Source organism: Strongylocentrotus purpuratus, unplaced genomic scaffold, assembly GCF_000002235.5.
Source record: "Strongylocentrotus purpuratus isolate Spur 01 unplaced genomic scaffold, Spur_5.0 spur5_scaffold_8, whole genome shotgun sequence".
NCBI lineage: Eukaryota > Metazoa > Echinodermata > Echinoidea > Camarodonta > Strongylocentrotidae > Strongylocentrotus > Strongylocentrotus purpuratus.
In genome coordinates, this window is record NW_022145614.1 from 14,666,928 (window position 1) to 14,693,195 (window position 26,268).

Sequence of the window (26,268 nt, forward strand, 5' to 3'; positions counted from 1 at the left end):
CTTGAATTGTGTGCATCACAAAATACCATTAAAAATGTAAATAATTTCCACAGGCAATGAAGAGAAATCTACTGCCAAAATACAATGTACAAACAACAATTTACAAATACAGTTTGTCTACTGACAGACAGACAGACAGACAGAAGAAGGTTAATTCTATGTTAAAGCCCTTTTTCTAGCTCTATTATATTCTTTTCTTAAACAGCTTCTTAATTTGGCTCACTACCTAGTTCCTAGTACGTACACGACAATGAACAGAATTCTTGGACGACTGCAAGACGACTAATCTTACAAAAGTTGGGAGAAAAAAGGCGTCATGACATTTCTGATACTAGCATAATGATATATTCCATATGATATTGCGTATGAATAAGGTGCTCTATGTGCATTAAAATGAAGGAGTAAGAATCTCAAACAAACCAACAAAAATCTTTCCAAAAAAAACCGAAAGAATGTCTGAGTTGTGAACGAAATAAATTATGACCACAAGAAAATTGTATCATCCACAAAAGAGAGTTGTAATATCACAAGTTGTATTTGTAATACACATACCTGTAAACATCTACAGACACAATAAAACAAAAAACAGGACACAATAAAACAAAAACAAGGCAAAATAAATTAAAAAACGGGGGGAAAAGGGCCATTGCACATTTTGAGATACACCCAATAAGTCAGATTCCCCCAATGCTTTATGAATAGACCTAAACTATTTTGTTCTGTTAAGAGCCAGGAGGGTGTTGTGTATGAGAATTATACGAGTTACTGCCTTTAAAGATACTATGTCCCTTTTGCAGCCAACATCAAATTCTGTAGAACATTCTAGGAATTATGAACATGTCATTTCCTATCTGTGAAATTTAAACGTTATCAGTGTCCTGGCATTCAAATTATTCAAGGAAACCTGTTAACTTTCTAGACTTCCCTGTCAGACACTATTGAGTGACTGACTGATATTTTTTTCTTTGGTAATAATAAACATAAAATGAGTTACAACAGGTATATGAGCATTTGTCTACATCAATGACCCACTACTTGTAATGGCCAAAACTTTTCATTTTTTGACCTGCAAATGGGACATAGTACCTTTAATGCTCTCAGAAGATAATATGTACACCCTACAGAAAGATGATCATGACTCCTGACTAAGGCTGAATCATATAAACCTTTTTCTCCTCTTCAAATTCTATTTTCAGTATGTGATACAAAATGTAAAGTGCAGTTTGCTTTAGTACATTTACAAAGCCCTGCGGTAAAATCGCAGCAGTTTAGTTTGATTAACATGCCAAATGTGAATGAGTCATATAAGTCCCCCCCCCCCCAATATGGGTGGGATGATGAAGAGATTAAGAAAAATCCACCGGTACATGTCCACCCCTAGGTCTCATTGGGAAGGATCGATTCATAAGGGGGCAGCAAGGAATAGCAGGGGAAAGTCTTTAATAGTGAACTAGTTTGTCTGGCGACTTCCAAAGTCACAATAACTAGCCTAGTTTGTGTTTCTGTGATGGAGTGCCCTATTGGCAGACTTAAACGATGATATTTTGTATCAATCGTCCAACGGCACGGAATATGATGTTACAAGGATCTTTTGATGGGTTTGGTTCAATCAGGGATTTCCCCCGTTTTGTTCAGGGAAATCTACTACGAGGCTAACCATCTGCTTGTAATTCATCTAACAATGCATCTAGCCCTTTGACTATACTGAATTCTCCCAACCTAGGCTTATATACACCTGGTTCAAGTAAGCATTGTGTTAATAAAGGAGGAATCCATAAATGTTCACGCACATATATGTACACGAAGCAAACTCTGCACACACATGCAAATATCATTGTCATTTTCCACCATTCCAGTCTTAAGCGTCGAAGTAATTACAGTATGTACAAAATCAAGGCTTTGCCTTTGGTAGCAGTCTTAAAACGCGAAAGGAAGACATAGCCAGTCGTACAAGAATGCACAACTTACTTGTGTGGACGTATATTTATAGTAACTAACGTCAGAGTTCACAAATGTTGCTAAAGGTAATGTCAACAGTACAGATTGACAGATCGGAAGAGAAAACGTAGAAGGAAAATGAAATAAAACTACAACCAAACAAAAAACTGTCCATTTCCCCTTTTAGACATTTTAGACATTAACAACACATTGTATCGCCTTAAGGGTGAAAACAAGATTATTGAGAGCTAGGGAACTATCCTCCTATTACTCCAAAGTACCCTCATATCCTATTTTCCTATTTTATTTCTAGGAAACAAAGTGTGAATCGTTTATTTATTATTCTTTAGGATTCTATGACTAACAGTTCATACATCACAGAAGAAATATTTTGAGTAATGAAATCTTATAGTAAAGACTAACAGGGAAGTAAATAAAATAAAATAAAACTAAACCCATAATGATGATTTTCTTTAAATTCCTTAGAAACCATAGAAGACATTTACAATACTTCTACTTCTACCGTTTGCCTTGAGTGTGAAAAAAGGGCAACACGAAGGCCAAGAAACTAGACCTTTCTTGCTTAAAACCAACCTTATATCAAGCACATTTTCAATGATCATTAACTCTTCTTGGCTTAGTCTCTTCTTATTCTTATATCATGAAAGAAAGAAAAAATATTAGAGAATATTGAGAGAAGTGTAATATCTTACAACAAAAACTTTGAACAAAATAAAAGAATCTCTTTGCTGCGGGTATACCCCTTTCAAATTTCACCTTGAGATGTAATAAAGGCATGAGATTTCAATGGTGGGAACTTATTGCACATGACCTTCCAATATCAAAGCCTCTAGCTCGCTCTGTGATTCTATCAGCGCTTGATTAATCAAGAATCTTCCTCCCTCCTTTCAAATAGCAATCAGCAGCCATCTTGGAATGAATGAAATGAAATCCTTGAGTTGACATTTAAAAAAAAAAAAGGTTCAGCTAGCATTTTTAGAAGACTGCCAAAGTTGAAACATTCCCTTATAAATGTAATAATACAAATAATAAAGATGAAGTCATGAAGCGCACAAAAACAGTCAAGAGTCTCCTGAATACCGGTAGTCACTAAATTTAGTCACTGGAAACATGCACAAATGAGTAATCCACACATTTTTATAATGAAATGAATAAGAGTATAAACCAATAAATAGAGACAATACTTTAAAAATAAAATATCTATTTACTGACAAACTTAAAATTGCTTTGTAAGGTAACATCAATGAGCATTACTTCAAAGACTCACCTCTCACATTGCTAAACTAAGTTTCATGCTACTTTGTGGCAAAGTGACAAAATACTGAGTAAAATCCTCATGAAAAAAAAAAGAAATGTAGTAAAAAATTGTTTTAATAACCTTTGAGTATAATACAAGCCCTGTGTATTCACCCCTATCATTCAATGTACATTGTTCCAAATTGATATGACATAATTTGACATCACTACTTATACTGATCAGCATATAAATATTTCATCTTTTTATCAAGGAAAATAAAAAGTGCAAGAAAAACGTCAACAAACATTAGACAATTCTAGATTTAGCTGCACATACATGCAAACTTAAATGAGATATGATAATCATTATTCTTATCTTTTGGATTCTCTGTTTTTCAGTTGCTTTTGAAGATCCTATAAAATCCTAGTCATCTTTTCCTTTTTTCGCGGGAGGGATTATGAGGCTTTATGTCTCAAAATAAGGTAAAATAAATTGGTGAGGCACAGTGTATGAAACCAAAACATAACAAAAGATAATTTACAATATAGTGCTTCAGATAGACTGAAACATTCCATTAATTCTTCAAAACTTTATCTCCATGTAAAGTACTATACATGTATGAAACCAAAACTCAACATGGCATTTATACCCAAAATCTATACAACAGTAACTACATAACGTGATTCAATTTAATACAAGACAACAGAAAACAAGACAAATTGTGTAATGTCTTTTAATACCACATTAGAAAAAAACTATAATATTTCAAACAGGAACTGCCTTAAAAGAATTTATTCCAAAGAATATTGATTACAGCACGAGAATACACTATGAACAATTAGTCAATGTCATTATCAAGATGAACCTACATTAACAGATTTAGACTGAATGATAAATAAGTTTGCAAAAAAATACATTATTTCAAATTCATCTCAAGGTTTATTCGACTCTTTGAAATGATCTTTATGAATGATGAGTTCTGTACAGGGCAAAAAAATGATGACAGACTTGAGAAAAAAAGTCACCTCTTGCCTTAGATATTTTAAATACTTTAAGACACAATATACTCAGAAATCTTTTTCTGAAAGAAAAGCAAATACATATACAAAGAAAATATTAAACACAACAGTACTAGTAGCATTTCAGAAGATAATAATAATAAAACGGCGCTTTCCACCAAAGTCTCTTAGTGCTAGATGATTATCTACCTCACCCATAGTCTATCAATATAGTTTTGTCACCTTTTTAATTTCCAAATATTCCATAGGAATTATAGAATACATTTCTTATGTGTTAGAGGAAAAAAGGGTGAAGGAAATTACAAACATAAAATATTTTATAGAATATGAATTTCTCCTCATGACATATCTTTCAATGATAGGTTTGTTGAATAAATATATATTTTTGATGGATTATCAGAAGTTAGGGGATAGAAATTCAGGAAAAAAATGTCTTTGGATATCACACACACACAAAAAATAGTTACAAGTGAATTTCAATTCACTGCAAAGGAAAAAATAAAGCAAAATAAATCATGACGTAACAACTGTAATAATAAATGACCCAATAAAAACTTGTGACACAAACAATCTCCTTGAAAGGTAAATCACATGAGAGATCACATACTCCAACAAGGAGAAGTGTAGACTTTGATCTAGCATGTGACGTAGGAGAGCAATTGAAGCATATGTTCATCGCAAATATTTGCTCTAGTACTTCCTCGTTCTATCTCTCTTGACGATAAGGAAAGCGGCTTGACTCTATCCCGATGCAGAGAGAGGAAAGGGAGGAAGGGCGGTGTTTCTTGGAGATTGCATCTTGTGACATTCATATCCATTGGGAGTGTTTCGCAAAGACTAAGATCGACTTTAAGTTGAACTTAACTATGACAGGCTGTTCATGCCACTGGTTGCTCTCACTATTGGTCTCTCTATTGTGAACTTTAGATAATAGTGTTCCTTCAATAATGACTATCAAAAGAGGTAAATTCTGTAGATTTGTGACCACGATTGGGACGTCCCTTGAGAAACCAATGCAGGAAATGATGAGAGAAAATAGTGGCATGAACGGCCTGCCATAGTTAAGTCCAACTTAAAGTCGATCTTAGTCTCTTGAGAAAAGTCCTGGCTTCTCAGCAATTTTTGTTGTTAGTGCTTGGTAAACACCACAGGAAAACTCCCCTGCAACATCTTGGAAAGGGAGGAGGGGGGCGGGGGAGGTGGTGGATAGGATGACTGGAGCATATTTGAAGATTGGAAGAAGATTTGAAAAAGTTATGCTTTATCCTTTTCTTTTGTATAGCTCCCTTGGAGTTCTCTTTCTCTGAAGTACCCCATGTTTGATATAAATCACCAAGAATGACATGGCAGCCATGTACAGATGAGAACCCTGTAATATTCATACTCCATCATGAACAAGAGACCAATGTTCACTCTCCTTAACTCTGTTCAATTGTTGGGCCAACTCCAAGACGTTTAAATACTTTTTGTTGCTGCTTTAATACATCTGAGATAAATCATCAAGATGTTCTTGAAGAGCAGAAATGAATGATCCTCTAGAAACTCCATTGTAAACAAGACACTGATGTTTCCTCTCTTTAACTCTGTTCAATTGTTGGGCAAACTCCCAAGCCGTTTAAATACTTTTTGTTGCTGCTTACATTTGAGATAAATCATCAAGATGTCCTTGAGGTAACAATTAATGATCCTCTAGAAACAGTCAATGACGTCCCCTGTCCATATGGGTCGCTGTGGCAACGATCACATGATTAGTTCATTGAAGACCTCTCCAGTCTTCTATAACATGCATTACCAATAGAGTTGAACTTGACAACTAACTCTCAGGCTTGCTTTCCAACTGATTAAATATTCTTATATTATCATCCTCTTGTACTCGCCTCCTTTATTTGGCAAAAATAAATAAAATCTCCAACTTGAAGTTTAAAAAAAAGCAGCTGTATGCAGTAGGATTGAGTATACCGTACTTCATGACATTATTTAATACTTAAGCTGCTCCAAGCTTTTCTTCCTACAAGCATGATTTTCTGATGAGATCTAATATGGTTGGTGTCTTTATAGACAGTTATCTCTGACTGTCATCTTGAATATAAGTTTATATTTAAATATATCAAATAAAAATATGTGGTATTCATGACGATGACCTCACCCTGTATTCATTTAGCCAATGACGATGATCGCTTGGCGGTCGGCACGACTTTGAAAAGCTTCTGCACCCTAAGCGTAAAGGAATCTGTGATGGTTCAAATAAAATTGTAAAAAGGTAAAGAAAACATGGTCATAATCAAAGAAAATAATAAAGTACAAACAGCTCATTCATTGAAGGCATTCGTGAACTGTACCGTTTTGAAAATAATGATCAACGTAGGATATAAACAAAATTGGAAATTAAATAGTTTTTCTGACAGCGTCTCTTAAATCTTAATAACCAAAAGGGCACTCAATAGACCCGTTTACAAACATATTCAAATTTCATGCATACTTTTTAAACAAAGGATGTTTGTGACAACCTCAAAAATTGCCTGAGGATTGTCTAACATAGTATACAAATAATGAATGGTTATGAGTTCAAAAGTGCGAATATTTTCATGAGTTGAAAGATTAACATTCTATTCAACGAGGTGTCAGCCGAGTTGAATAGAATTAACGTTAATCTTTCGACGAATGAAAATATTTGCACTATTGAACGAATGAAAAACATTAATTATTTGTTTTATACAACATCAAAGAAGATCTAATAGAAGGTTAATCAACAAATTATGCTTTACTCCTTATATTTATTAAAATTGGAGTCAAGCCTTCTCGATTACATACATTCAGATTGCCTTCGCGTCAGATACACACAGGGATAAGCGCACTGCAGAGAGGTACGCAGTCTGCATATAACCAAAAATGCATGCCCGTGCAATATAACATCTATTGAATATCATGTGACCAACAATCCTCCAATCAAATGACAAGGATCCACGTAGGTGTTGTATCATAACAAATAATGTATGCAGACTGGAGTTTTGTTGTTCGTTCATTGATAACCGGTTAATGGAATACCTCGTTTCTAGGTCCCCAGGAAAGAAACATCCATGAATTTGAATATGTTATTAAACCGGTCTATTGGACATACAAGCCAAGACAAAATTATTTGTTATTGCTGCATTTAAAGACTTTCAAATTTATTCATGTTTCAAATTTTAAGATAAAGTTGAGTTCTGGTCATGCGATTGCATTGTGAAAGAAACGGTGTGGAATCGATCAGAAAAGGTTGATCATCTAGCGTATACATGTAAGTATTGGTGTGTACTGCAAGGTTCTGGAATCATCAAAATGATAAGAAATTTGGCCCAGTCTTGGTAAAGTTACAAGCACTGCACACAGAAAGATGTATATGGGACTACGCGATATCTATCCAGGCTGGATAGATGTAATAATTTACCAAATATATCAATAAGTAGACAGTTTCCCGGCATAATTTGAATCATCACGTATTAGTCAAAATATATTCTTTCACATGAGGGGGGCATTTCCAAAACTGGTCTATACCTTTAATGTGTCATATAAATACATTTATATCAAAAGCCCAATAGGGCTGTAAAATCAACACTTTTTCAGTTCCTTGTTTCTATTTACTATGTACTCTCGCAAATACATGTCCTGTGTTTAAATGTAAACAAGAAAACATCATTATGTTCTTCCTTGTAATATAAATATAGATATGAGAGTATGAGACAGTATCAGTAATATATTCATAAACACACAGCCAATAATAAATGTCAACTAATACAAAACAGCATCCTGAATGCCATCGATCCTTAACTGATATCTTATCGCAACCGAAAACTTGCTGCAAATGCGAAACCTGAACGAAACCACGCACTGCCTAGGGAATCCCCCTGCTACGACTACAAGGTATTTTGTCTAGAATTTCTAAACATTCTTTTATTTCCTTCTTCGTTTCTTCTCCTCATCACCACAATGAGGAAGGGGTGAACAACAAAAAGCCAAAGGATATTGTTTCATAGAATCCAAATGTGGATTTGATTTTAAACAATCTTTTGAAAGATGCTGCTATCCAGTTCTGTATGAATGCCACATGAGCATTTAAGTGACTCTGTAACATTGTTGATTTAAAAATTGCATAATTTTTGTATGAAATTTTATTCCTTCTACTGTACTAACCCTCTAACATGCAAAAAATCCTTAAATTATTCTCAAACCACAAAGATACTAATGGTTTTCTATGAAGGTGTCACTGTCACACCCTCTAACAGTAATTAACAGTAAATTCTCCCAACCAATTTTGAATTTTCCCTACCGTTTTTCCATGAATATAAGATAAAAGACAGGCTTTTAAAAATACATCAACACTTATATGTCTGGAATGGTATAAAGAGCCAATTCATTGCTTTGTGACGATTTACATTCACCCAAAATGTATTTAAATCGTTATAACATAGTTGGGAGAATTAAGGAATCAATCAGATCAGTTTTTCCCAATTTTTATCGTTAATAATGGTCTGTTTTCACTCTCAAACTCTCAGATTATCTGTAATTTTACATCTAGCATTGAAGTCACTACCTTAGCACCATTTTCTCTCTTTACAATGTTATCAAATCAATCCCTTTCAGTACTGCTATGTAATTACAATCTCAGCTTTTAAAAAAAGTCCATCAAAGTATATCTATTAATGATTTTATGGTCTGGCATGAAATGCTTTCTACACCTGTCTAATATATAAGAGTTTAAATAAACAAATAATTCTTGGAAAAAAAATGTGACAATGAATGTGGTCACACAAGTTCTGTATTGGCTCCTAGCCATACACTTTTCCATGAATGTTTTACACAACAGTCATTTGTATATTATAAATGTTGGATAACAAGTGGTCATCAATACCTCCATCCTTCCGTGATTGTTTCCTTGAAATGTCAAATATTCTGGTCATTTATATCTTTACTAGTTCTGTTTTAACTGTATGCTTACAATGATTATTCTGAAATGGACAAAAAAGGGAAATCCCTCCTAAGAGGGAGAACAAAAAATGAAAGCTTCCTTGTCCAGAAACCCATTGGCAGAGGGGTCTCTCTTTTAAAGGTAAAGACCAGTATTGGAAACGCCCCAATTTCAAAAAATGAAATGGAAGCTCTTATTTCCAATCATGTGAAGAATATGTTTATAATATTACATGATACAAATTTTGACGGGAAACCGCCTACTAATTGATATATTTGGTAAATTAGTGTATCTCTCGCCTGTTGAGAGATATGAAATGCATGTGTCGCGCACGTGTGTGTAGTCCCATATACATCTTTCTGTGTAAAGTGCTTCTAACTTTATGAAGACTTAGCCAAATTTCTTATCATTTTGATGATTCCAGAACCTTGCAGTACATCTATGCTAGATGATCAACCTTTTCTGATCGATTTCACAACGTTTCTTTCACAATGCAATCGCATGACCATAACTGGTCTTTAGCTTTAAAGCCCCACTGCACTACTTATAGCTACTTGCGCCCTCTATATAGCAAACAATGCCTAAGTGGTGATCATTGATCCCCCATGATCCTCTTTTTCTTATGTTAATTGAGAGCCAATTTGATGAGATAACCGCCTGTCAGTGACCATGCAGGGAGGTCTAATCCCTCCTGACCAAACTAGTGCAGTGGGGCTTTAAAGGAATCACACTAAGAAGCAAAAGTGTTTTGAATTGATGCAAAATTCATATCATTGTGAAGGGGAAGCCTTACTGATCAAAAACAACAACTTCCCTCTTCAAAATATGTTTGGGGCCCACAGTAATCAACTCTCAAAAATGTTAGTTTTGAGATCCAGATTTTCTCCCTTCAGCGGTCCTTTGTAGAGCGTCAATATTTGTGACGTCACACACGGGACATGGCTGGCTAGCTGCATACTGCTACACGGCACTGAGCTGTTCGTCCAGTGTGTGACGTCACAATTCAGAGCTCGCTACGCTTGTGTGTTTCACTTACATTCAGGGGCGTTCGGGGGTCTAAGGAGGGTCTTGAAAAATTGCATTTTACGCCTTTCCATGATATCTATATGATTTCTCAGCAAATTGTTTGTGTTTTTCAAGAGAAAATCTTTCCATCAATATGTAATTTGTTCTAATTATGAGTTGTTAGTGAATTTTCTTTGTGTAGCTCCTTTAAAGAGAAGGTTGAGTTCTAGTGAAGGTGAAAAATAATTATTGAGACTTTAATTCTTGTTTTATAACTATGAGAAAAAAAATACCATAGTAGCAATGTCACATGAATGACATTGCTCTTGTAATGCCCTCATATTCGAAATAGGACATGAAAAAGCTTAAAACTTTGGACCAAATGTTCATGTCAGGTGTCTGCGTGGGCCCAACTACCAACTTCTTTACGCAGTGGTTTTAATTCTTACATGATTTTCAGCAAGTTTGAGTCGACTGCTTGGCATTCTAATGATCCCAAAACAGTCAATATATGATTGTTCTTATGTACCGGTACTACATAAAAATAATATGAACACTTACATAACCAACCTTTCCCAATTACTTTTATGTATAGACAGTTTCTTTTGCAGAGTGACTGCATAACCGAAACCCCACTTTATCTTTGAAGTTGTCACATTCAGTGATATCCATGCTTTAAAACCATTCGATGGAAGGCTCATACTTGACCACTAAACTCTGTTGAGCAATTGGAGTTGGTAAAAGTAAAGTACACAACTCATCATCTTAATTTTTTTTTTGAGCGAGGTTTGGTTCAATGCTATATTAAAAGATGACATCATCCCTGTAAGTATGTAAGGGATGACTCCTCTTTGCCAAGACTCAGTTCTGAACAAGGAAGTAAAAGAATAATCCGACCAACCAAGATAAAAATAGAAGACTTCATTATCAACTTACCCATAAACTTAGGCGAGTATTTGTACTTGATGAAAGGAAAGTAGAAAATCAACCCGGCCACAATAAAGAGGAAGGCGTAGAGGAACTCTATCAAAGGCTCATTGATGATTGGTGCAACTACAAGGTAAACAGAGGCTACGACGAAGATGATAGGGCATATAATGGGTACCTGGAACAAAGGAAGAAATCAAAGCACAATCAGTTTATATCTATTTAAATCTTTCAAATTAAATATTGAGAAATTTGGCAATGATGAAATATACAGAATTCAAAAGGTGCAAGAAAGAGTAAGGAATAAAAAGTATATACCTCTTCCTTTCTAGTTATTTTTTAATTTTTTATTAATTTGTTAATTTATTTATTTGCCGGTATCTATCTATTTATTTTATTTTATTGTGTATCTATTCTTTTTGGTGGGGGATATGTAATCATTATCTTGATTATTCTGTCACACTTGAACTTGTGTATAAATTTGCCTAGAATTATTTAAGCCATGGTTATACTGTATATCTTCTCATAAACAAACTGCACTGTAGAATCTAGATGTATTCAGGATAAGAAGACAATGGACCATGCACAAAGAGCTCCCTCTGTGGCAAGGAACAGTACAGCATTGAACCAACTAAAACCCAAGTGCTACCACGTAAGGAAAATAGTTCTAAGTAATAAGAAAGTTGTGTAGAAAATAGAGTTCAATGCCCTCTGTTGGTGAATGTGAGTGTAGTTTTTGTCCACAACTCGGAGCTTCACATTGAAGGATTTTAATCATGTATTTGAAAACAGTTTGCTCTGTCCTAATCACTCATATATTCCAATTCTCCATCACAAAATATGTAAGCAATGTAAAAATTGTTAAATCTTCAGTCTGTCCACAGAAAAACAATCAATTCGGCTAGATAGTTGATGGACACCAAAGTGCTCAGTGAAAGAAGTTGTTTAACGTTTTAGATTATAAGCACTTCCTGTTTTCATGTTCACAACAATGTGATAGTCAGCAAATGGAACTTTACCATGTTTCTTTATATCTGGGTTTTAATACCGCCAGTAAATCAAGCAAGTGACTTCAACTAAGGGAAAGTTATTTTGTTTGTTTCACAATGTCAATTACACCCTCATTCATCCTCTAATTCCAAATGAGAAAGAGAAAATCCTGAATCTTTCCATAAAGGAGATTTTTTTTACCTCCAATTGCACAAGGCAGATACCATAGCATAGTCGAGGAACATTTCATTTTGTTCATTTGCACGTAACTGTCCATTTCTAAAAATAAAACTTTTAAAGCCACACTGTCCTACTTGTAGCTACTTGCTCCCTCTATATAGAAAACTTCTCCAATCGGTGCCTGTTGGTCCCCCATAATCCTCTTTTTCTTATGTTAACTGAGAGCTGAGTTAATGAGATAGCCACCTGTCAGTGACCTCACTGTGTGGTCTAATCCCTTCTGGCTGAACTAGTACAGCCGGCCTTTAAGGCTTTGTGTGTCAAATAAAGTTTAGTTAATGCTTGGACCGGATACCACTAAAGTCCTGAATCTTACCTTAAAGGGTCTCTTTAAATCGGGGTATTTATATCTCCAGTAGAGTAAGCCTGTGACTGTAGCGCAGTAGAAGAACCACGTAGCAAAACTGAAGTAGTTGATCAGCGTATCAAAGTCACCGGGGATCAACATTAAAACTGCAATGGTGCTCTGCGAAAAAGAAAGAAAAAAAGGAAGAAAAGTTAACAAAACTGTTATGTTCATGGTCAATAGTCATGGTATGGTGGTTCGTTCACTTGACTCTCAATGCTAGGGCTGAGGGTTCAAATCCCAGCCCGGTATTACTGTCCTTTGGCAAGACATTAATCCACATTTGCCACTCTCTACCCAGGTGTTCATGGGTGCTTCGCAATTGCTTGGGTAATAATAATGGCAGGAGGGTCAAAAAGAGTAGCATTGATGCTGATTATGCTTCCTTTTGTAAACCAAATTATTATTATAATGAATACTGCAATGGTGCTCTGAAAAAAAGAGTTAAAAATTGTTTGAGAAATTGTTTTATGTGTGACTGCAATGGTACTCTACAAAATAAGGAACAACAATATTTTACAATTGATTTTAATATAGTTTTATACTGAAACGTGTTATCCTAAACTGAATTGAGAACAGTCTACATTCTATTCTGACTTTGCCTTTTAAGAGAAAGTTTCAGAGGGGGAGAGCTCAATTTCGTAAGACCAATTGGCACTGGTTTAAAACAGTGTATAAAATCTATTATTTTCCCTGTATTTTAAAACATGTGCGATATGTTAATTTACATTAAATTTGGGCCAGACATGTGACCTTGCAACAAATGGTTTGATAGTGCAAACTGGAAGTTATACTGCCAGTGGAAAGAGAAAATGTCACGACAGGCTGATTTATCGAGTGCCAGGTGTTGTCCTTTTAATCCAGCACAAATTCTGTAACCATAACTGCATCTAAATATTGGAATAGGCTACCTTTAATACTCAGACAATCACCGTCTGTCTCTTCATTCTAAAAGTGACTTAAACCTTTTTTTTTTGTACGGTAATCCAGATTTTTAGGATCCTGTAAGTTTTCATTTTCATTTTTTGTAGGATTCTTCTTGTTGTAAGCGCTTTGGGCCGCTCTGGGAAATGCGGAGTATATAAATAATAATAATAATAAATGAGTAAACAAAAAATTATGCTATTGTGGAATAGATTGCTAAGTTTCATTTTTTTGTAAACCTATTTGGTTGTCTGATGGCATGCCTACTTAATGTATTATCAAAAAAAAATAATTTAGAATTAGAAATGAATTCTCGCTACTGCAACCACGGTGATTGGCCGTAGAGGGCAGCACCAGCCGGTGGTATATATTTGGCACATTTGGTTTCCATACAAGGACAATGGGTCGAAAACTGGAAGGTCCGATAGAAATTATAGTTTTTGAACCCATAAACCATAAGGAAACCTGAACAATTTAGTTTAGTAAAGTAAGGGATTAGTTGACAATACTGCTGTACATTCTCTATGGAAGCCGGAAGAAACCTCGTCAAATCGTCTGCGCATGTGCTGATCTTCGCAGGGTGGGAAATAGGTCGCCATGTCTACTGTCGAATATCGTATTTGCGAAGGGAAGAAATTATTTAAACAATTTCGGGGGCTACTTTTCAGGCTTGATTGCATGAAAATAACACTCTTTAATTTTTTTGTATTGGGGGGGCTTTTTTATGACTTTCGGTGGCTCTTCTTGGCATTTCGGGGGCTAAGTTGCCCCGAGCCCCAATGTATTTTTTCTCTGTGTATTTGCAGTAGGGTCAATTGCGGATTATTTGATTCTACTTACGGTGGTGATGAGTGAGATGCATGGTGTGTACTTGTTCATGTGAATGAAGGACATCACTTGAGGAAGATGGCCCTCTTTACCAGCTGCATACGGTAACCTGATACAGACACAAGAGAGAGGAAGTGTTATAAATACCGTTAGTAAAATGCACAATTTGATTTCGATTTCCAATCATAAATATCTTGATAATCAGACAGGCGATCGATCGGCTTGTAAAAATCATGGTGTTCCTAACTGACCTTAAGGTTTATAATTATCATTGCAACGTGAGCTAAATCCAAGATTTTGTTTCAGAATCTGAGACAAAGTTAATCAATCCCTTTAAGTCTGTTACTGGTAGACATTTAAAGGGGAAGTCCACCCTGATATCAAGTTTGTTTTAATAGAAGCAGGAAAATGGGAGAAAAGGTCAGTGAAAATTTAAGCAAAAACTGATTGAAAATAAAAAAAAATTATGAATTTTTGGAGTTGCAATCAAACATATTGGCAATTCTGTGAATTATCTTGCTAGCTTGCCCTCCCATTTGCCCTGTACTAAAACTTCAAAAATCTATATTGTCCCTTTAGAAAATGTTTCATCATACATTCACTCGAAATATAATTATTGCAAATGTGTTTTTATACAGACCCCGTATGAAACATATCTATTCAGTCACCAATAACTAAGAAAAATGAAAGTTTATGAAAGTTTCTGTATAGAGCAAATTGGAGAGGACCATGCATGATACTTCACAGGGTTGCCAATTTGCTTTCCAATGATGAAAACTTAAAATTCATAACTTTCCTATTTTTAATTAGAATTTGCTCAAACTTTCACAAATTTTTACCTGCTTTTATTGAAACCAATTTAATATAAGGATGGACTTTCCCTTTAATAATTCTACAGCTGTGTAGGGGCATACAGATGTTACTTTAAAAAAAAAAATGTTTCTCAGGAACACATTTAATGAACTCCATGTAAAACAAACCTCATTCAAGAGTGCAGTGAGTCAATAAAGTGCACAAGAGAATGAAAAAGGTGAAATCCTTTGGTTTTGAAGCAATTACATGTTGACTTTAGTACACCGTCTTCAGTCAGAACTTGATAGATAATCATTAATCAATTTGATTGTTTATTTTGGTTGTAACATAGCTGGAGACAGCTCCATAACAATGGAAGCATGAGAGATAGCACTAACAGATAAATGTGAATTCAATTTCAAGCTTTCATGGAAAATTTCATCTCTCATGTAATTCCCATAATCCTCTCCGCAAAACAGTGGATAATGTTTTCCCCACACAGCTGGAGGTTTGGTGGTTATGCTGGTACAAGATTATTGAATCAATTACTTAAGCTGTTTGGCTGCTATCGAATGTTAAGAATCAACTGGGAGACAAAGTGCTTGCCAATTATGACTGAACATCATGAATGGTCTCATGGGTTACAGGGCCAAGGTATTCATCTTCCAGACAATAATTTACTAATATCTGAAACAATGTATTTGCCATCTATGTCTGCATTATATGAAAACTGAATCAGACAAAAAGGCCAAGGTATAATTCAAGGCATAAGTCTAGACCTTCACCCCCTAAAAAAAATGGAAAAAAATGAAATGTTTACATAGAGCCCGTGCTCAAGCATACAGATTCAATCAGGTTCAATCAGGCAAAAAGTTAGCATGGAGCCCTATATAAATCTGTAAAATATATTCGTTAAGGTTCATCGCCTTGACATCCTTTCCAATTGACTGTATGCTGCAACCTTGCTGGCTGCCAGTCACATACAACTCGCTCAATAAAAATCACATCCTGTTAATGCCTCTCCATGATTACATACAGATTAATTTTTATAGCACATTAAGGGAAGGCATAAAAGGTATATTACTTTTTATTTTATTTTTTATGTTGGAGCATCACAAGCCTCAACACACAACAGACATGTGTGCTATATAATGCGCCACTATCAGCTTTTATTAGTATCATAAAATAGTTGCCAATGTCTTGACTTTTATGTCAACGTCCAACTAATAAAACCAGGTTCAAACATCTGTCAAGTACATGAAATTTTATATTCTGCAAACAATATCTATATTACTAAAGCTACAGAAAACCCATAGAGATATAAATCTTTTATCGCCCAATCTGGTGATTCATTTATGGTTTGGTTTACAAAAAAAGGTGTAGTAAAGATGTGCAGACTTTGAATGAAACCGTTTAGAATGGCATGTCAAATGGAAATGAAAAGTTATTCAAAAGTCTCTGTATGGTTTTCATGATTGAAAGCTTTCATTAAGCTTGCCCAACACAGCAGCAACCAATAGACACAACTGCAGTCAGACTTTTGAACAAATTTGATTCCTATCTCTTTTAAGACCATAGCAGACTGTAGACAATACTTAGCATTGAGGGGAAAAAATTTGTATCGCTAATTTTAACATTATTTAAACATAGTTGTGGCTTACACCCAGTAAATAAGATTGATTGATTGATCTGTAATTGAAAAACAATTTTTTTTAAAAGTTGACATGTTAGGCACATTTTTACAGCACTTTAAACATACATTCTCAAAGGCCGTCAGTACTAGTTTGGCTAGGAGGGATTAGACCACCAAGGAAGGTCACTGACAGGTGGCTATCTCATCAACTCAGCTCTCAATTAACATAAGAGAAAGAGGATCATGGGGGACCAATGGTCACCGATTAGGCATTGTTTTCTATATAGAGGGAGCAAGTAGCTACAAGTAGTATAGTGGGCCTTTAAATACATTTAACATAAAACATTTGTGCCAATTTGACAAGCGTACCTTCCTGATGCAAATAGATTGCCGTTGGCAGAGCCGAACGTAGAGAAGCACACAAAGATGGGGATGATGAAGGCCATGGGTCCAAGCGTACGCTCAGCGAAGGTCTGCAACAATACAAGAATTCAATCCAATTGTATATAATTTAAAAAACAGAAAAAAGTACACATAAACAATATACAACAAAGGCGTAGATAAACAATACAGAATAGACAAAAAGGTATGTAACTACAGCTGAACATGCGAGGGTCATTTTCAAAGTCCTGTAGGTTAATATCCCTTTCAAATATAAACATCTATGTCATTTCAGCCTGTTAAAGTGAAGAATTCTTGAAATTATAAAAAATGAAATGAATATTTTTTTCCCATTCAGGTGTCTTTTTCATAAATGAGCAGATCCAATCTATTTTGTTCCTTGAATTACTGACCACATCAAAGACCAAAGGCTTATTCAGATATGGCACAATAAACTGCCGCAAAAAAGCTGACATATTTTTTAAACATGTAAATGAAAGGCAACTATGCGCAACAAAGGACTTGTGCATTTTTGTTGAGCTCTGTGTCATAAGATACAGAAAGTTGAAGCGTATTGAAATTTAAGTAAAAAAACAACAAAAAAACGCTACAGTTTTGCCACTTCATATCTGAATGAGCCTTGAAGCATGTTTGATAGTTGTATTAATTCACCAAATATCAAATATATGTTTATAATACCATAATACTAACTAATACCAAGTAACATATGTTGATAAGCAGCTGGGCATTGTTTCACCAAACCATCCTAAGTACAAGTTCACCGACATCCCATTGAAATACATGTTAAATTTAATGCACGCATTTCGATGGGTTGTCGGCGAACTTGTACTTCTGACAGTTTGTGAAAGGCTGCCCTGGACTGAATTTGGTTTGGCAGTGTGAGGGAGGTATCATCAAACAACATCGACTGAACATAGCCGGAGACTCACCACTGCTACTGCATTGGAGCTGAGTAGCTCTTGAGGCGACATCACGGTGAAGTAAGAAACGTTGACGAGGAGGTAGAAGAGGGCTACGAGCGGTATACCGATGCCAATAGCGAGGGGCAGGTTTCTAGAAAAATTGATTAAATGAGACACACATATTTCTATTAGGAACTTGTTGTGCACAGACAGACAGATTTATCTAATCATTCTTTTCTACCTTATAAGACTCTACTGATATCTTATAATACTCAGTTTTTATATAGCGCTTATTATAATTACTAAGCGCTTCCAAACTTGGAGATTATTACCCCGGCTTTAGCTGTGCTTCCATTACGGCGCTCTAGCATTTAAAAGAATTAATTTCTGCCAGGTACCCATTCACATTACCTCGGTTGAGTGTGGCAAATGTAGATCAATGTCTTGCCAAAGGACATTAGTGCCATGGCGGGTCTCGAACCGCAAACCTTGTGATTGACAGTTATATAATATAATATAATATAATATGAAGTTTGAGGAAAAGGCTTCATGATGTAAGGACAAGTAGAGAAAGTACACACCTCGTTGGGTTGACTAGCTCCTCCGATACAAAGTTGAGATGATTCCTGTAAAGAGATGAGATGAGATGAGAAAATTGTACTGTAAGAAATCAGTTCTTGTTCCAATGCTAGTTGTTATAAGTGATCAGTTTAACAGTATACTATTGCTAACCTAATGAGCAACCTCAATTATTCAAAATAAAATCAGGCTAATGGTGATTTAAGAGTCTCTTCTACATCGTGTCCTCTCCTTTGTTTATACTTACATTGTCTCTTTCTTTTAAAACAAAATGTTTGAGAAACAAAAATATTGTTGCAACTCTAGCACTGAATTATCTCCTCAATATCACAACTGTTATTTTTTGTATGCATCTACATGTATTGCAGGACAGATTAAACAATTTTCTTATCTTATATACAGACACAATGCACTTCTGGCCCTCAGGGGTGTCCCTCAGGGGTGTCTTTTTTTCTCTTGTTTTACTTTCGGATTTGTTTTTGTTGCTACTGCTTATGTTCTTACCAGCTTTCGTAGGCCCATAGGCCCTGGTAGAAGGCTATGCCATATGAGAAGGCTTTGGGTGACGATCCTATGAATGCTGTGTTTGCTGCTAAATACCCTGTTTCTCCTGTTAGTGACAAAATAAGAGAGAGAGAAAGAGAAAGAGAAAGAGAGAGAGAGAGAAAGAGAAAGAGAAAGAGAGAGAGAGAGAGAGAGAGAGAAAGAGAAAATTCTTGTTAATTGTTCAATCTATAATTAAGAAAGGAACATCAAAAGTAACAATCGTACATTATAATACTTTGAAAAAGAGAGACAGACAGACAAACAGTCAGGAGTAAAGAAGAACAAAAAATCCTAGCAATTGCTCTCAGACAGGAAATAACTATACAACTTTTTAAATTTTTGTTTGTAATCAAATCATTCTGTAATTACAAATACGAGTAGTCACACTTCTTTCCTTCTCTCTCTACTGTTGTTTGGGGGACATGGTACATGTATGTACAGTGTATGATGAATGGGTGATAATTGTCTTTAAATTCTATTAGGATGTCTCCATTAAATGTAATAGTACACACCCTGCTTGGGTCATGTGTATCATCACCATGAAATAGAGGTAGCAGTGAAATCCCAATATCACTTTCAAACATGAAAATCAATTTCAAAGTAGTGCATTTGCACAGGTGCAGTCATTTAAACAAAATTTGTGATGAATTAGCAAATCCTTTCAGTGGTCTTCATTTCTAACAAAACTAAATTTTGTGGGAAGAAAAAACGAGGATGGGGAAACCATGGTTCCCTTTTGAAATTCTACAGAATAAGGAACAGCTTAACATGCTCTCTGGAGGTGGGGGGGGGGGGGGGGGGAGATGGGGAAGAGAAGTTACATTTCATGACAGAGAGATCAGCAATTCTACTACAATATAGGGCCTTGAATGAATGGAATCTGATGAGTGATATATAAAGTGAAGTAAACTATCTAGTACTACAGGGAAAAAAGCAACCAATGACTTAGCAACCTCCTTTACCATCATAGCTCTAAAGATATATGTGCACGTGCAATATTACGAAAAAAGCAGCAGATAACATTACATGTAGCTAATGCATACTATATGAAACATATCTAACATATCACACATGAATATAGTAAATTAGGTGTGCATACATGTATATACTAAATAAATATGATTTGTATTACAATACTAATCATAATACTAAATCAATCTGATTTTGTATAACAATAATACCAGGAATCATAAAATAGTGGTAAAAACCAGACAGTGAATAAACTTGCAATACATGTACATGCCAATACTATCCCTAGACTAGTAGAGTGATATAATCCAAATTTCTGCTAAGGAAACAAAAGGCACCAGTATCAAGAAAAGGATAGAAAAATGTAGGAAGGATCCCTTATACCAAAAGAAGAAAAAAAAACCTTCCAAACTTAAAACTCGAACTTACCAGTGCGATACAGTTCTAATGTGTGAAATCATGAATGAAATATGAATTATAATAAAACCTTGACTGAATCTTAAATTATGTAAAACAGTATTAATTCAACTTATATTATACATTTAAATTAAAACAAGAATGCATGAGTGCTGTTCTGATTATAATCATGCTGTGTAATGCAATATGCCAATAAAATAGTAAATAAAATATTTCTGATAAAAAAAAGAAAGAAACTGAAACTGAAATTATGATAAACTTAAACTCTTGAATTCTCAGGAGAAAAAAATGAAATATGAATTATAATCAAGCTTGACTGAATCTTGACTTATGTGAAATGGAATAACTTCAAACTAATATTACACATTCAAATTAAACAAATGAATGCATGAGTGCTGTTCTGATTATGATCATGCTATGTGTAATATGCCAATAAAATGGTAAATAAAATATTTCTGATAAAAAACAAAAACAAAACAGAAACTGAAACAATGATAAACTTAAACTCTTAAAATCTCTGGAGAGAAAAAATGAAATATGAATTATAATCAACCTTGACTGAATCTTGACTTATGTGAAATGAAATATAACTTTAACTAATATTACACATTTAAATCAAAACAAGAATGCATGAGTGCTGTTCTTATTATGATCATTCTACTTGTAAAATGCCAGTGCTAGTAGTCAGAATAAAATGGTAATATTTCTGATGAAAAAAGGAACAATACAACTGAAATGATGACAAACTTATAATGTGGATATTTCTGGGGAAAAAAAAAGAACTATACAGTGTAGGAATGGCTTCCAAATGCATTATATCCTACTTTATCTTAAAAAACCACAACATGAAAATCTCTCATGAAAAAGAACAAGAAAAATTACAATGAAGTTCTAATGAAACCTGAAAAACTACACTGTTTTTGCTACAGACTTGAGACAGCTGGTTGCAGACTCTTGACCTTTCACATGTATTTTCAATAATGATTGCGTCCTTTGAATCATTTGATTTATTACACATGTATGTACACATGTATGAATGTGTGTAAATCCAACCACTCCTCCCTTACTTAGTTGACATTTATCTCATCATGCAAATGGCAAGTCATGTAAACAATCCTTTACTCTTTTTTTTGTTAAGAAACAGGTTTGAATCAATCACCTTTCCATTTGATGAATGAGAAATGTAAACAAGCAACACCTGAATATTCACTGATGTTTCATACTTTTCTATTACCGGAAGAAAAAAAATTCTACTCCACAAATATGCATTTTTTTAAATTTTCGCACAGGTACATAAATGCCAAATGGTTGATGAAACTTTTGATAAACAAATTTTTTCTATCCTGTACTGTTTACCTTCATGTCTAGTATGATCCATGTGTATGGTTGTAAACTACTGTTAGGTAGCCACACAGTAGGACTACAATTTAAACATTGCATCATATTCTGAACATGTTTGCTATCTCATGTGTATTCTTTCATGACGTATGGGCAAATCATGGGAACCTCTTTTGATGAAAATCACAATATTGTTGGTAGTTTTAGAAGGGTTACTGGCTAGTTTAAGCGTGCAGTGAGTGTTACTCTTTGAATTGAATAAATTATTCGAAAAAATTGATTGCATGAGATCAGTGTTGCTAAGAGCTGCCAAATGCTGTATTTCATTATCATTTTAATGACAAGTGAGTTAATTAGTCTGCGTGGCTTGTCTCTCTACACTGTACATGATCCTAGCCCTTTTGTAGAATTGACCAATTTCTTCCCAAATATAGTAAACTCTGCAAAATGACCGTTTTAATATCAAACAAATTTGTTGTCCTGGGTGAACAAAGATCATTATATTATCACTATAAAGGACAAAATAATTAGCTTTAAGACAATGTCTCTTGTACAGTATATTTGCAAACATTGTGTCTCTTGGAGCATACAAAAGATAAACAGGATAAAGTAAGATCACTCTCCCTATACACACAGCATACTTCCTGGCACTAGCTACCAATACACAATCCTAAAAAGGTTTCACGACAGAGACTAGGAAGTCAACCAATGCGGACCAGACTTCTTAATGATTTCATCATCTTCCAAACTTGGCAATACACAGCCAACCAGCCATCCATATCTCCACACGATACAAAGACGCATGTGCTTGCATCAGCCACTGTCTGGCTTGCTGGCTGGCAGCCAGGCAGTGCAGGCACAGTCAAGAGAGTCAAGGGACATGGTTTACGGGCAGATGTACAAGTATGTAAAAGGTCACAGGCCTTTATTAATAGATTCCCGTGTTTACTAATGCTTGAATCAATTTTTTTGCAAAGGTGGTTTGTATATTATGGTGACCCATATGGGAAGTTTTGGTAATGTTAAAAATTTAAATGAATGCTACAAAAATGTTGTAATTTACATATGACTTGTATACATTGTAGGTCTGTATTGATTTCTTAAAAAGGATGAATAAAAAAAAGATTTGAGATATCTGAATTCAAAGCTGTGGATTTTAATATGCTTCTTAAAAAAATGTAGAAATGCATATATAGCGAGGAATGTTAAATTAATTCCTTTTTTGTACCGGTATATGATGAGTGTCTCCACACTTGTTCCAAACCTTTCAATATGCGACAAATTAGTACTGTAAATTTTGTAATCATTTGTTTATTAAAATGGATCAATTCTGTTAAAAATTCCATTAGGTGACAATTGTACAAGGAAAATTTGTAATCATTTGTTTATAAAAGGATCAATTATGTTGATAAACTTATGAAGGCCAGTTGACAATGAGGAAGTTGAGGAACAGTCTAAATTGTCATCTTTTTAGTGTCTTATTACAAACAAATCCTCATGTAGTATGAACAGTACTACATACAAAACAATGGCAAATATGCAGCATACATGCACATGTTGGAATGACATTGTTGAGGCACCAGCAGTGGGGGGCTTTGTGTTATGTCCATGATACAATGCACCTTACGATCATGGCTGAATACATCATACATTGAGCAATGAATGGAGTATGGACCAACCTCAACTTATGAAGTTGTGTTGAACATGCGAAAGTGCCATTCAACTAAACATTAAAGGATTGTAATTTCAAATCAATCCATTTTACCATTTATTGAATTACTGTACATTGGTTAACGTGATGAATATTACACAAATACAGGGTTTCAGTGCAGTGCATGTATTGTAAACACATATAGTCGTAGAAATGACTTCTGTAAAGTACTGTAATACTCTTTTCACACTGGTTTTGCTTAACCCCGTACTTTGCTTAGCCCCGTACTATCCTTAACCCCGGACTATTTTTTTGGCTTTTCACACTCGCTGTTTTTAGTCCCGTATTAGCGCCTATTCCGGAATAAGAAAATTCCTGCTGTTCTCACTGCATTTCGTTAACCCCGGATATCGTGTATGTTATGATTGGACATACTTCGCATCTGGCCAGCTGCGATACGCTCCATTGCGTAGTACCGGACTATTTTTCGTTTCTGTTCTCATTCATTTGCTTAGCACCGCAATTGCGGGGTTAGCAGGAGTTAGCACCACAATTGCGGAGTTAGCCCTGCTATTTTGCAGGGTTAGTTAACCCCGTACTATAGGTGGGGTTACCCAACTTTAGCCCACTTTGGTAAAAACCAGTCTGAACAGAAAGTGGAATAGGCTTAACCCCGTACTATAGGTGGGGCTAAGACCCCCCTTAACCCCACCTATAGTACGGGGTTAAGCAAAATATTGCCAGTGTGAAAACAGTATAAGCCTGATCCCTATTTTCATTCTCTTCATCTTCATACTTATCTGTACACCCTACCAGCATGTACAAGTTCCAGTTACATCCTTTTATAGAAAACCTTAGGGGAGCGCGTAGGCTCAAGCACACTTGTCTATTTCGTTGAGAGTCATGATTTAAGGGACATCATGTTGTAGTGGCGTCTACGAGAGGGTTATTAGCATTTTGCCTACCTAAAGGAAGTAATCATATCTCATGGGTTTCCTATTTCCTACTGGGCTTAAAGGGAATGAGGGGGGGGGGGGTAGGGACAGACAGAGCAATTTAGGGGCATGTTGGACAGGTAGAAGGTAAAAGGAAATAAGTAGAAGAGAGACGAGGAAGAATATTACAGTGAGAAAGTGACCGTTAGAGAGAGGGGAAGAGGAGGAAAAAACAGAGACATGAACGAGGCAGGATAGAGGCGGGGGGGGGGGGGGGGGGGGGGGGGATCAGAGGACACGAAGAGAGACAATAGAGTAGAGAAGGAGAGTCTCATGACAGGGGAAGACAGAGGAAAGAGGGAGATACACAGTCATGCTCACAGAGAGAGAGACAGAGAGAGACAGAGATACAGAGAGACAGACAATGACATAGAGAGAGTGAGAGAGCATGCATCAGTATGTTTCCATGGCAACATGGAGTCATGATATACACAACTGTAGAGAGGAAGGAGAAAAAGCGAGAGAAAAGGAGAATATTGTTGTTTATCAATAAGACAGAGAGATATAGAAACAGTGAGTGAGAGTAATTTAAGTAAAGGTGAAAATCAGACTGAAAATATAGATTGTCAACAATCAGAGTATGAGAGAGAGAGAGAGAGAGAGAGAGGGAGAGAGAGAAAGAGAGAGAAAGAGAGAGAGAGATAGGGGAGGGGGGAGGTATAAGATGGCTGGGAGAGACAGACAGTCCTGCTGTTACCAACTGTTTGACCATGGACTGAGTTCCTATGGCATGGTGCACTCAGGGCTTCCTCGAGATACGTTTGGCTACACCCAAGTACCATTACAAGTTGTTGAGAGTCAATACTTGAGCTCAACAGAGAGTCAAGACTGCTTGGAGGGTAAACATAATTTGCTAAAACTGGATTATGCAGATACATGTACAAAACAAAGATTTGACATTTTCGTTCATCAATTGATAGACGAATAATGCCTCTGGCACCACTTATGTGGGCGGAGGCATAACAAATGGTGAACTGAACCAATTCTCAAATTCAAGGATATGCATTGCTTTCATCCATCCACTGTTCTATTTATTGCTGAGATTTCTAAAAATTGATTTTACCTCCTTTAATTTGTTTGTCTACTATTAAATCCCTAACCAAGAAAATTTCACTACATGGAAGAAAGAAAAACCTTCTCGTTTGCCTGCTACATTTTTTGGACATAACAGGAAGATGCTTGATGCTCAGCATTTCCATTTATTCAGGATTTCCTGTCACCTTCTTTTATTAAAGACATCCCACTGTGTAAATGATCCCCTCTCCACTGTACTGTCTGGAGGACTTTTATTTTATTACTTTTACCGGTACTACTCGCAACAATGTGCTCATGAGCAAGGTTTCCGATCCTCATAATTCATATCTATCTATAACTACAAAACATATCAATCACATAACCTCATTACACTAATTCGGCCGTACACTAATCAATGTTATAAACTGGTTTCAAGAAAAAACGTCAAAATGGATCATGTGACCGTGCACATTTTTTTTACTATCTGCACGGTACCATCTGCATGGGGTGCATTATGGTGTTTACAACCATGGATGATGGTTGCAGGGAGACATCTTACGGCCTTGCTAAGTAAGATTGTCGACCCATTTTATGAAACAAATAAAACACA

The 26,268-nt window shown here is 35.5% G+C and overlaps 1 protein-coding gene across 2 annotated transcripts in view; it reads right to left on the bottom strand.

Annotated features, from left to right (window-relative positions):
- Positions 1-1,974: 1,974 nt before the first annotated feature.
- LOC753230 (b(0,+)-type amino acid transporter 1) overlaps positions 1,975-26,268 on the bottom strand; it is a 47,025-nt gene continuing 22,731 nt past the window's right edge. Inside the window, exons 6-14 of one of the 2 annotated variants that reach the window (XM_030975063.1) lie at positions 20,673-20,687; positions 19,233-19,338; positions 18,731-18,775; positions 18,177-18,300; positions 17,215-17,318; positions 14,433-14,529; positions 12,639-12,788; positions 11,102-11,270; positions 1,975-6,445 (exon numbers count right to left, since the gene is read on the bottom strand). In XM_030975063.1, coding sequence (XP_030830923.1) covers positions 6,369-6,445; positions 11,102-11,270; positions 12,639-12,788; positions 14,433-14,529; positions 17,215-17,318; positions 18,177-18,300; positions 18,731-18,775; positions 19,233-19,338; positions 20,673-20,687 — 887 coding nt within the window. In that variant the 3' untranslated portion in view covers positions 1,975-6,368. The remainder of the gene's footprint in view (positions 6,446-11,101; positions 11,271-12,638; positions 12,789-14,432; positions 14,530-17,214; positions 17,319-18,176; positions 18,301-18,730; positions 18,776-19,232; positions 19,339-20,672; positions 20,688-26,268) is intronic. The other variant, XM_030975064.1, reaches the window with a different exon arrangement.